The sequence below is a fragment of the Polyodon spathula genome, chromosome 10 (assembly GCF_017654505.1).
Source record: "Polyodon spathula isolate WHYD16114869_AA chromosome 10, ASM1765450v1, whole genome shotgun sequence".
Lineage (NCBI taxonomy): Eukaryota > Metazoa > Chordata > Actinopteri > Acipenseriformes > Polyodontidae > Polyodon > Polyodon spathula.
Window position 1 is genome coordinate 31,504,573 of NC_054543.1, and position 13,560 is coordinate 31,518,132.

The 13,560-nt window shown below is 39.5% G+C and overlaps 1 protein-coding gene across 1 annotated transcript in view; it reads left to right on the forward strand.

The window, feature by feature from the left end:
• LOC121322106 (bone morphogenetic protein receptor type-2-like) overlaps nt 1–13,560 on the forward strand; it is a 93,535-nt gene that overhangs the window by 30,771 nt on the left and 49,204 nt on the right. The window contains exons 2-3 of the mRNA XM_041261631.1: nt 9,580–9,759; nt 10,765–10,944. Of these exons, the coding sequence (XP_041117565.1) occupies nt 9,580–9,759; nt 10,765–10,944 (360 nt within the window). The remainder of the gene's footprint in view (nt 1–9,579; nt 9,760–10,764; nt 10,945–13,560) is intronic.

The following is a 13,560-nucleotide window of genomic DNA, read 5'->3' on the forward strand; positions in this document are numbered from 1 at the left end:
ATTTCTTAGGCTACGTACACACACAATGCAGTTGGATCGACAACAGTGTTTACAAACGGCACTCGCTGTGGTTGTTTGTTGTACGCACACCTTTCATTACTGAAGTGAGCGCACTCCCTGTTTAAACAAACCACTGAACTCGGTCCATCATCGCATGCCGATCGTGAGGTTTTGTGTGACAACGTGGAGGCTGTGTTTTTGTTTATGCTTTTGGAAGAAAGTACTGTACGTAATCGATTGAGAGCTCATCAAGCACAGCTATGCCCTTTCCTCAAAACCAGCAGAGGTGCCGTTTTGCTTTTCTGCGCTGCTAAATACAGTGGTGATGATCTACAGTATCATGATGGTAGATCTAAACATTTGGGCAGTCTTCCAACCAGAAGGCTGGTGGGAACAACTTGAGTGGTCTCCAAATGACTGGATTAAAAATGTACACATGTGTAAGGAGTTGCATATGCGTCTGTCCTTTATCAAGACATTTCCTGGAGTGTCAAAACACACAGAGGATACGGTCCGTATCGGTGGAAAAATGAGTTGCGGTCGCACTGTGGAGTTTGGGGATATGAATTGTCCCATATTCTTTATTTAAGTTGCAAAACCAAAAATATATATTTCTTCCAACAAAATATTATACAACTGTACTTTGATTAAATAAGTGTGTTATATGTATGCATTATTTACCATTGATACGAATGTCCTATTCATCAATATTACAAAATCAGCTTGGCTCATCAGGCACCTAATCTATTTTATTTATTTTTTTAGTCGAGTTTATCACACGGAAATGTCTGATAAACAATGACATCATTAGTTGTGCAGAAATCCACTGAGCGCCAACTGCGGTTGTGTTTGTGAGATTGTAATACACACACACACACACACACACACACACACACACAGTTAGTGTGCATTAACTAACCAAACTGAATTAATAACCACACTCGATACTTGCTCTGAACAGGATTAACTGGTGTGGTTGTTGCTGCCCTTTGTAACCGAACTGTGTGTGTATACAAACTATATTAAGAGCAAAAGGTGAACTCACAACCACATTTAGCCTGTGTGTGAAATGAGATTCTAGTTCTCACTATTAGGTACTGTACAATAAAAATGGACTTGGTTTTAAACAGTGGTCATAATGTCTGTGTTACCACAGAAAATATATACAGTCGGACATGAGCTCTTTTAGCTCCGGAACCAGTTTACTCATGGCCTCCCAGAATTGAATCCTAGAATCGCTATCACAAGTGGCACTGACATACAGACTTGCACAAGGAGGTTCGCTGAATTTGTCTATAATGCCTTACTTTTTATACTCGCCTATTGTGACAAGTTTGTGCCATGTGTAAGAGTGTGAGATATCTGAATACATGTGCTGGGCTTGTCCTCGCCGTTGCATACAGTGTCTTAGTGAATGGCAATTGAGTCACTTATATGCTTGTAGTGTGATATACTGATTTGTAAAATGATGTGTTGTCATAGCAGAAAAGATAATAATTAGACTGTAGTGTTTCAAACCTTCTACCTGCTATGTAGCAAACGACTAATACAATCTAGTACATGTCAAAAAGAAGCAAATTATCATTCTTAAATGCATATTAGTTGTTTAGAAAATGTGTACCACACTTTACTCTTGTCAGCCATTTCTGACAGTTACTGGAGTCAGTGCACAAAGCTGCCAGATCTACAGAGAGACACAGGGGTGGGCCATAACAATAGGGCCTGTTCGGGAACCTTCAGAGCTGTGAAAATAAGATATTCCTGCCTGCAGGCCATTCAAAACAAGTGCTCCGAGGTAATAAGGGGTGGCAGAAAGCAGGGCCTGCTCAGAGGAGCCCAATCCTGAAAGAATGTCAATTGGATTTGCATCATATACAGTACCTGATCAACCAGTTTCTCAGATCAAACCATCTGAATTGGAACTTTGTCAATCCGCGTTACAGGAGGATTGTGATCGGGAAGAACTTGACCTCTCTTAGTCACATTGGTGGAGGAAGCGACCTAATGAGCCTAATGCCAAGGACACAAGAGGGAGCTTTTAAACCTTGGACTGCAGAGAAAAAAAACATTGACGCAAATCTCAATTTACCAATAGTCCACGGCACCCCACAATTTGGCTCCAAGCAGGGACTGTTGAGGTCAGGATTAAGGTGTAGTAGAACGGAAGGAAAATGAAGTAGACAGACATTTTACCCAATGCTTTCTGCAGTACAATCAATATAGATTTTTATATCCGATTTAACTTTTTCCTCAATAACGCAGACGATCGGTTCTGCCACTGCACTGTATCTGCAGGCCAGTCGATTCCATTTCTTCTGGGTTTGATTACTATATGTCTCTAACTCAGTGAAAACCTGCATATTGTCTGAGTCAATTCGCAGGCAGTAGTGATTAAATTGGCCCTGGAAGCACCATAAGGGTGAAGGGATACTGAAATTTCTATAAACCAATAAACAGGGATGCAAATAAGATGGCCATTGCATAGCAGTTTCAGCCAGTCCTGGTTTTACTATGAGTTTAATAAGACACCATTAAGTTTGTTAACTGTACACTGTGGCTAATCAAGCTCCAAGTAAAACCTGTAATGGGTGAAACTGTTATGCAATAGGAGTCTTATTTCCAGCTCTCGATAAATCAATATTTGATATTCTGCTGATCGCTGAAACCTGCAGTAGCAGAGATGCAACAGTTCTTCTGATGTAAAGACTACGGTACATGACATGGTCTGCACCCTTTATGAGGAGGTCGTTGGAGTTCATACCAGACCACTTGGCTTAAATACAGGACTGAGGGAGAGCCAGGAGCTTGAACTTCAGTGGCCTGTTTCACAACCTTCGTTCAATGTTGTCTGGAAAATTGAAAGGGACTGACAGGAATTGGTCCGATTTGACAAGTTTGTCATTTAAATGGATCTGGGGACGGGGGTTTGCTGGTATGGAATGATATTTGGTGTAGTACCCCCCTTTGGCGAGCCCCCCCCCCCCCCCCCATCCCCCCCCCCTCCCCCCCCCCGTTTGACGTTTGTCATCCTTATAGCGCTTTGCCTATATAAAGAAGAGGTCCACTTGTCCAGTTGTGATTTAAAGACATTGTTTAGCACATTCTGGTATCACTGTGGGGAGTACAGTTTCTGGATGAGTCTGTCGGCATGTTACAAAGGTTGTAGTTCTACCTGCAGGTGTGGTGTGCGTACTGTGCATTCGTTTTTGTGTTTACAAGCATGGCAAGTGATATCTTTCCAAACAAAATGCTTGACTCACATGACACTTGGCCCTTAGTAATAGATGTTTTTTTTTGCTGGAGGGTTTTGCATGCTGTTATCTTTGTTGAACGTACTGACAATCTCTGGCTCAGCAGACCTTGAGGATGTTGCTAGTGTATGTTAAGGTCACGAATGTTTCTGATACGGACCAACTTTGTTTAACCTTTTACAAACTGAGTCTGGTTTTGGTATTTACACTTTACTATGTACTGCAGTTCTTTGCATCAGCTAGTCGACTGTTTAAAACCAGAGTTTGATGTTTATCAACAATCAGTAATAGCTGTCTCGTAGTCAGTGTACAAACAAAGAGGCTTGAAATAAAAAAAAAAAATAAAAAAAAAGTTCTAGGAGGAGGAGGTGTGTCTTGTTTGTTGCAGTTACAAAAAATAGAATGTCTTACATTATTTAAAAAAAAAAAAAAGACATGTATTGTAATGCATGGGTCACATTGACCAGCGTGGCGGTTCTTGGTAGAACTGTTTAAATTTATCATTTTTGCGATTCTGGCTATCAAATGCTGTCAGGATATTTAATTCATATATTTAGGAAAAGTCAAAAATGGACATACACCTACGATTTACACATATGTTTAGAACATACATATACCACATACACATATATTTAGGAAAAAACAGACATGCACCTACGATTTACAGTGGAGGAGTAATTAAAATTTTAAATTCAAAATGGGTTAAACTGACCCGGATAAGTCTGAAAACTTCATTCCACTTCAGTTGTTTTTTTTTTTTTTTTTTTCCAGACTCGTATAACTCTTACGTCTCAGAGCAGGATTTCTAGGGTTAGGAATTTAGATTGCTATAATAGTCATAAGTAAATGGATTGTAATTGTTGGAGTCGCAGATCATACTTCCAATTGGCAGCTGCTAACACACTTCTGTCATTAAGCTTTCTCAATTAAATGATTTAGAACTGTTGTTTAAGATCATGTTCAATTTATTAAAAATAAATAAATAAAAAAAATACAAATAGCAAAATAAAACCAAACCTGTACCCTTAGCCAGTAGGAGCAGATAATTTTGTGCTTCAGTGTGCATTAGTGGTTTTTTGTTTGTTTGTTTGTTTCTACTGGTGACAAGAAGAGGGTGGACTGTTTTAATCTCTGACCGTGGAGGAAGTTATTCCAGCAATTGCCTGCTGCCCCACTAATTAACTGCCCCTGTGGAAGTAGAGACTGCAGCCTTTCAGTTCAGTGGTGTAAATGAATGGGTTATGGGTTAGCTCCATCTTACCCTAGTGACGTATATGAACGGATATCTCTGCGTTCCAAACATTTTAAAAAAGAACACAGGTGGGAGACCTTTCAACTACAGGCCCCCTAAATTGTGGAACAAATTGCCAGTCCCTGTAAGGGAAGCATCAGCTATGGCAGCTTTTAAAAGTTGTCTGAAGATTTATTTTTTTATAGTCTATTATTTTATTGTACTATTGTATTTACTAGTTTGTAGGTCTGCTTCTAATGCTTACTTATTGTGTTTTCTTGTTTTGCGCTCTGTGGCGACTTGTTGCAAAGGGCGCTATATTAAATAGATTGATTGTTAATAATGATTAATAATTTAGTGGTGTCCAAATGGGGTGAAGCTACAGTACCAGCTGAGCATTTTGAACGAGGGGCATCTGCTGTTGCATTGAATGAACTGTTAGGATATCACTGGTGAACTTACTAATCAGGCAATTGTTCATTCACTTTTTTTTGCAATTGTTTTACATATATGAGGGTGAATACAGGACTGAAATGTCTTTGGGGTTTTAACTGGGTTAAAATGAAGAAAAAAAAAACTAATTGTAGTTATTATCATTCTGGTAGTGTGTTTTTTTTTGTGAAGGTTGATTTTTACAGTGTTGCATTTGTAAGTGCAGTATGGCTCATATTCTAAATGCTAATGTGTGTGTTTTTTTTTTTTTTTTTTTTTTTTTTTTTTTTTTTTAAATCATGCATTGAGGGGAACTGTCCAAACTATCAGCTTGCTTCACTGCTAACTCCCAGAGATACTCGTCTCAAATATGTCCGATTTAATATCACTTTAAAAGCAGCCCCTTGCAAAGCTAACATGTAAAATGGCTTCATTACTCTACACTCCCATGTTTGTGCTCTAATATGATCTTTTACCAGTGGAGAATAAAGCATCTCATAAAGCCATGTCTTGTATATTACAATGCGTTTTGATTATAATATGCAGTGTTTTCACAGGACATAGCTATAAAAAAGATTCATCACTATACTGTAGATTTTATCGTGGAGAATCAAAAACAGTTAATAACTACACACTGCAAAAGTGGTGAGGGAAATAAAGTGAGGTCTCACTCAAAAGAAAGTCTATATTGTTTTCAAGTTATTATTGCTAATAATCTCACCATGGACTCTCCTGAAGTAGCTTTGCAAAAATAAATTATTAGTTCCATTGTCTTCTATGGACACACTGCAATGACTATAGAGGGGCATTCCCAAGACCAGGACCTGGTCTGCCTGCTGTGTTGAGTAGAGGTAGAAGTCCTGGACTGTGCACTGGAGGTCGGCTGAGTGGAGGCATTTCTGTTCAGCCACTGTAGGTCTGATGTGTTGAAAAAGGTATAGTTGAAAGTTACTGCCAGTTTGGAAACGATTAAGCTTTATCGTCTGCAAGACTAGAACAAATTATTTGAATAGTACAGAAATTATTGAGTAAATATTAATGCTCAAGCTGGAATGCAATAGAGCAAGTTCCTGCTCCAGAGAGAGCAGTTTTCAATTTGGAGGTTCATTTAGTTCACTTAGGCAATTCAACATCATCAGGATAATAGTGTATGATTTAAGCTTATTTTTATTTATTTTTTTTCAAGTTATGTCCCGTGTGTTTTACATGCTGCGAATGGATCTGCAGGTAATACAAAATGAACACCCTGGAAAAATCTTGCCAGCTCCCCATATCTGCTGCTTTAGTCCCCAACATTTGAATTTCTTTCACTTCTAAGGTAATACTAAAAAAATAACCTGAATATAATTCTCTAGCATTGCCTTTGGGCATCAAGACTGCATGTGGTGTCCTCTTGTCTATATAAAAAGACGATACATGTATTTGTGTAATTCTACAAATCAAAAATATAGAAAGTTTTATAATATTAAGAGTATTAAAGGTATTATTACTTTGGGATGGGTAAAAATGTGTTTATATATGCTATTTTATATACTACTGTATTGTTAAATAAGAATAAATAGTAAAATCTTGACACAGACTATCTGATGCGAGCCATATTAAACAATGCAAGAATGAAAATGTTTTCATTTCTACCTGTGCTGCTTTATCTCAATGGAAGCAGTGACTGTATCATTTAGTAGTGACAGACTTGGCAGAAAATGTCTCAGTGTGGCAGCAAATTATTAGTGCAGACAACTGCTACTGGAGCGTGACAGACAGCGAATCAAAAAATATACAACTGTCACAGAATCATTAGAAAATGAAACCCGGGGAGACGTACTGGAGTCACCATCATCTTTTGTATCAGTTTACCCTTCACACAGTTTTAAAATCTAGCAAATATAATCCACAGAGCTGTGGCAAATGTAGAGACAAGTACAATATAACAGAAGTTGGACATCAATGGGAAAACATTAATCTCTCGATTTTTTCATTCAATTTACAATCCATTTCAATACTAGGTATATGCTTTGAAGTGCTTTGCTGTGTGAGAAATAGGATCATAAATATAGAGGCTTTATTCTCTGTGTATGCGCAACATGATATTAACCATACAGGGAATGTGATTAAAAACTGTATCAAACTGTACACTATACCACTATATGGAGCCAGACAGCAGCTTCCCAGCGCACACACCTCTGCCGTTCAGTATAAAAGTCCAGTGCTTTTCATGAACAGAATTCAATTTATTTTCTGTGAGCATCGCCCCAGTATACTCGCTTTGATTGAAGCATTTTTATTTCCCCATTTTAAAGAGCGTTTTTAAAAAAGCTCAACTAATTATATATGCAACACTAATTTACATTGTATTGTATTTACATTGTATTCACCAAGCATTTTTTTCCTTAAAAAAAATGAGCTAGCTTTATCTGAGCTTCAAAGAAAAAATAATGAAATTAGCTAGCGACTCTTTTTAAGAATTTTGAATTAATTTAATTGCTGAATTATTATATAGCCCTAATATACAGTATCTTTTAAATTACAAACAAAGAGAAAGGCGCCATACATTTTATAATGTAGATATACATATATGTTAAAGCACCAAAAGTACTGGTTCCCCATGTAAGACGAATATATTGCAATGCATGTCATTATCTACCAATTTGTAGCATACCTTCGTTTTCACCAGTGCTGTTTTACACCTGCTTTGTTCTTGCTGTGTTTCTGTACTGCAAGGCTGTTAACTGCAGTGTTGCTATGGTACAGATATTCTATAAAAAGGTGTAATCCGTTCTGTGGGCTTGGCAGGCCAGATGTAGTGCACAAACAAAGGTATTAAAGCTCCTGTGAACTGTCTGAAATGCATCGATGTCTCGTTCATGTTTTCATACTGCGTGGATTTACATAAGCACACCAAGGCCCGGCACTTAAATGGATGTACAGTACATTCTGAATGGGGAAAATGTAACCTTGTAAAAGCTGAATCGTGTGCGTTTGCTTTCTTGCCATACTTAAAAAATGTTGCTATTTGTAACCTTATTGTGAGATCAAGCACAGAATTGCATACATATAAAAAAACATAACGGCAAAATACGTTACTGGATCCAGGTTCATAAACTGTCATTTTAAAGCACAAATGGTTAACCCTGGTCCTGGGGTGCCCGTGTCCCTCCTGTAGAGGTTTAAATCTCAGACCCCCATACTAGTAATGTCATACTTATTGTTTCAGAGGGGAGATATTTCCAGGCTACTGTAAAAATGTTTAAAACGGTATTTATACATTGTGGTAGAGTAGGTGTTCCTGACCTTAATTTGGAGGTTGTAAGACCCTGGGGGTTGGGGGACATCTACTCCATCTTGATGAGGGTTGGCTACAAGAGGCAGCCATCTTGGGAAGGTAAAGGGAAGGGAAACCCTGTAGACGGGCGAGTGAGACAAAGGCCTAGAAGAGAAGGAAAAGGAAAGAGAAACACAGCGAGAAGCCAACCGTTCTGGGTGAGAGTGAGGGTTTGGGTTTATTAGTCTTGTGTGGACTGCAAACTATACCTGTGTGGTATACTTTGGCTGTGTTTGGGGTAACAAAAGAACTAGTTTAGTCAGTATTTCAGTGGGAGTTGTTTGTTTGTTTTTCTGTAAATAATAAAAGTGCACAAAAGCGCTAAAATATACATAAACAGTGATAAAGCCCTGGGCCATTCCTGACATGAAGGGGCGTTACCACTATATATATATATATATATATATATATATATATATATATATATATATATATATATATATATATATATATATATATATATATATATATATATGTATATATATATATATATATATATATATATATATATATATATATATATATATATATATATATATATATAAAAACACACACACACACACACACACACACACACATATGCATGCACAATAGAAGAATCATAGCTAGTTCATTCAAGCTGCACTGTCAAGTAAATATATAAACATATAATAGTAGAAATTAGTATTTTTCATTTTGGAGGATATCCCCTCTGATATTCAATTACTTCCTTATACAGGTTTTGGTGTGTTATATTTCCTCCTGAAAGACTTTGATTGCCAGGTGTGTCGCGGGGGGCACTTTTTGTAGGAGTTTTTGCGCATTACTAATAATTGTTACCAGCCCTGTTCCCCTCCCCCCTTTTTGTCTCCTTTCATGCGTCGGCCCAGAGAGAGAAGATCGAGTGGGCCCTTTCAATCAGCACCAGCAGGTAAGAGCTACGTTGCCGTGAGAACAGTGTCTTCCAAGGACAAAAAACTGCATTTGTTATTGAATGGGGAGCATGGCCTGTTATGAAAACTAGAGACTTTTGTGATTTCAGCCCTTGGTAAGCCTGAGGCAGACCAAACAGGAATGCAACATGTATTTGTATCTATTAACCGTTATGGGGTTATATCAATAAAGATCCTGCATTTGAATTCAAGCATGCAGGTTTTGTACGAAAGACTTATAGGCCAGTATTCACTAGGAGACATAACATTGATGAATGTCTGTTTGTCATCTCACAGAGCTATTGATACCGTGTCTCTGCATTTACTAAATAATGTGATCATTTGTTATATTTCTGATACTTTTGATTGGGGGTGTCTGAGGCACTTTTGTAGTTTCTTATCCTAATGACTCGTTTCCTCCTTCCCCTCATGCAGCGGCCCAGAGCGAGGAGAGAGAGTGTGCTTTCAATGACCAGCACCACCAGTTTGAAGAGCAACGTGCCGGTGAGAACAGTGTCTCCAAGGACAACGGCACTATCCACTGTATGAAGGGGAGTAATTGCTATGGCCTGTGGGAGAAAACTAGAGACGGAGAGATTCGCCTTGTAAAGCAAGGTGAGAAAAACAGAAACAGGAGTTCATTTGTTCCCTATTTGTTTATAATGTGCCAGGAGATAATCAAATAAGTTTAAAGTTGCTGTGTCCCACAAAAATATAATAGGTACTGCATTGAATGGCTACAAGCATCCAGGTGATTAGCACATACATATAAAAGAAGAAATGATCATAATTATGTCTATCCTGTTAATGGGGAGTCAGTCTGTTTTTGTCAGTCTCCTCCTTCTCCATCTATCATTTTCATTGCCACACTAACATTTGAACAAGTTGATAAAATGGAATACATGCCGATAGAGGTTTTTGGAGTTCAAGACTGAATTTAGTGAAACATAAAGGTACGCAGCTATTCCAGGCCAACATTACGCTTGCCTGTTTTTTGTTTCCAGATTCAATCTGCATTAACGCACTGCCTCATAGTGCCTTTTTTGGAGTTCCAGCCAGTGGTTAAAATGGGCCAGTACTCACCAGTACAGAGTACCGCCACTTCTTAATTTCAAATATTTGAGTCCCGCCACTTCTGAATTAAAAAGGTTTGAATAGCACTTTGGCGCTTATCACTGACTGTCTGTCGATTTTCTTTTCCAAACTGTCAGCTGCATTTATGTGACTTTCTAGTTGTTACTTTGTTGTCCCAGCAGCAGCTGCAAGATTTACATCACAGCAGAGCATAGACTGCAACTCCCAGAGTGCATTACAAAACAACTGCAACACCCAGAGTGTACTGCAAAACTGAGCGGGGGAATTTATTTTGAATGGTCCAGGTCAAGTTGTGATTAGATGCAGTACTGATTAGATGAGATGAGCTGGACAGGGAAAGAAGGAAAGAGAGACAGCTAGACAAGATGCCTGAGAGAGCTGGACAGGGAAACAGAGAGATTGCTGGACAAGGAGCCTGAGAGTACTGCCACTTTTTTGTTTTCATTTCAAGCACTGGTTTAAGCAAAGGCATGACATACTGTAGTTGGGTTTGCAGATTTTGTAATAAGACCACTGTCTTTTCAGGGTGCTGGGCTCACCTCAGTGACCAGCAAGACTGTCACGACAAGGAGTGTGTGGTGACAACCACCCCTTCCCAGATCCAGAATGGCACTTATCGCTTCTGCTGCTGCAGCACTGACATGTGCAACGTCAACTTCACAGAGAACTTCCCGCCTCCCAGCCCTACCACCGCACAGCCCTACAGTAAGTGATGCCTGCAAGGGAGAGGGGCGCTGAGGGGGAACTGTTTTGGATGTGGGAAACCCCTAATTGCGAGTCCTGTGGTGGACGGGTTTAAACTTGTGCTGAATCAGGGATGGAAACAAGACTCCCACTGCAAAGGAGTTTGAAGCATTCCTGGTTTTTCTGTGAGTTTAATCAGGCACCCCTGAGCATGTTACCTATACACTGTGGCTAATCAAGCTCGTAGTAAAACCTGGAATGGGTGAAACTGCTATGTAATAGGAGTCTTCTTTTTATCCATCTGGATAACGTTTAATAATATTTAAAAACAGTAGTGAGAAAGAAAATATGCAACATGAACTGATACTTCAATTAACAGGGGCCGTGAAACATCAGTTATGCAGTATTTGTATTGGTTGGACATTTTCATCTCAACTGAGTTGCCTGGGGTTTAGTGTAAGAGTTTCTAAACTGGGAGATCATGGGTTTGATCCCCAGCTGGTGCTGACACAGCCCAGGTGTCATTCTGCGGTTTGTGGGGACAGCTGGGCCTGTTTAACAGCACAGCCATGGGAAGTGACCATTCGTTGGCTGTTCTGTTCTATCTCTTTTGCTGGAGAGGGGGTGGGGGTCATATTGCTGCTGAATCATTCTGATACTGTACTATAGTCATTTATTGACTAACTAAAGTCAGTGCAGTGATGCCCTGTTATCACTCTGCTGGATAGCCTTGAGAATCACTTAGCGCTAGCTAAGCAAGCTCTAGAAATGTGGTATGCTACAGTACTTCAGATAGTATTGCTTACACATTTTAAAATATTTTTCAAACGCAGAAATACTGTATATGCTGATATTGTGTGTGCAACATAGATAATTATCGTGTGTGTGTGTGTGTATATGAAAGTAAGAGAGCTAGTGGTTCTATTGTGCATTTTTTGAACAAATAACAAGCTTGTTGAGGTTCTAAGACTTGTGCGGGTCAAATCAGCTTTCCATTCAGCCAGTGCCCTAAACCTGCAACTTCAATCTAGTGTGGTAAAGTAAGTCTAGGGAGTGGATTTGCACTGCAGTGCCTAAAGAGATTGAACACTCAGCTTGTCTTCAGGGGGTCCTCCCTGCTAATCTGTTGTGTGACTGTTGGGACAATGGAGCGGGTCATTCTGTGAGCTCCCCTCCCCCGTGGTTTTCAGAAGGAATGAGCTGCTTCGATCGATCAGGTCTCCCCACCCTCCTCTCTGGTTTTCAGAAGGAATGAGCTGCCTCGATCGATCCCTCTCCCCACCCTCCTCTCCGGTTTTCAGAAGGAATGAGCTGCCTCGATCGATCAGGTCTCCCCACCCTCCTCTCCGGTTTTCAGAAGGAATGAGCTGCCTCGATCGATCAGGTCTCCCCACCCTCCTCTCTGGTTTTCAGAAGGAATGAGCTGCCTCGATCGGTCCCTCTCCCCACCCTCCTCTTCAGCTTTGAGAAGGAATGAGCTGCCTCGATTGATCCCTCTCCCCACCCTCCTCTTCAGCTTTGAGAAGGAATGAGCTGCCTCGATCGATCCCTCTCCCCACCTTCCTCTCTGGTTATCAGAAGGAATGAGCTGCCTCGATCGATCCCTCTCCCCACCCTCATCTCCGGTTTTCAGAAGGAATGTGCTGCCTCGATCGATCCCTCTCCCCACCCTCCTCTCCAGTTTTCAGAAGGAATGAGCTGCCTCGATCGATCCCTCTCCAGCTTTCAAAAGGAATGAGCTGCCTCGATCGTTCCCGCTCCCCACCCTCCCCTCCGGTTTTCAGAAGGAATGAGCTGCCTCGATCGATCAGGTCTCACATTGCTAACCCCTGAAGTGTGTTTACTGCAGTTGGTCTGCCCTCATAGGAAGCAGATTGGGGACCCAGAGTTGCTGTGCACAAAGCCCTGTGTTATCAGTTCATTTGTGGTTGTATAGCAGCGCATGCAGACCTGGGTGGGTGGAAGCTATGAATGGAGAAATCCTTTGTTTAATGTGTTCCATGAAATGTAGAAGACATGCTCCAGATCACAGGTTCTGTTCTGAAAGTGCAAAGTACTCCATAGACATTAGACATTTTATATTGTTGAAAAACAACTTGTTTAATAACTGTTCGTATTAAACAGGGTAGCGTGAATACTTTTAATGACCCTGTTCCATATTTAGTACAGTACATACTGTATATTTTATAAGTGGAGTATTAAGCTTGGAACCTTTTCTCTGAACTTGCAGTCAAAACATTTTAATGATGCCTCAAATAGGTTGAGCAACTCTGGTGACATGAGTTTATCAATAACCTAGCAAAATAATTGTGTTTTTTGTGTGTGAAAAACTCTGCATAACGATATGCACTAATTATTATTTTTAATTCATACTTTTCATGAATATCATTTTTATATTATACATAAGGCTTTTTGGTTTTTATTTTTGATCACGTGATGTCCTTTTTTTTTTTTTTTTTTTTTTTTTTTTTTTTTTTTTTTTTGAGCTAATTCTGTTCATTTAAACTCTTGGAAAAGTGTTGATTGTGAAACAAGTTCACTTTTAGTTTTTTCTCCCTTGACTTGATTGAGACTGATTCTGTTTCATTGATAATGTAAAAAAAAGTAGCTCCTTAATTAATTCAAACTGAATTCAAA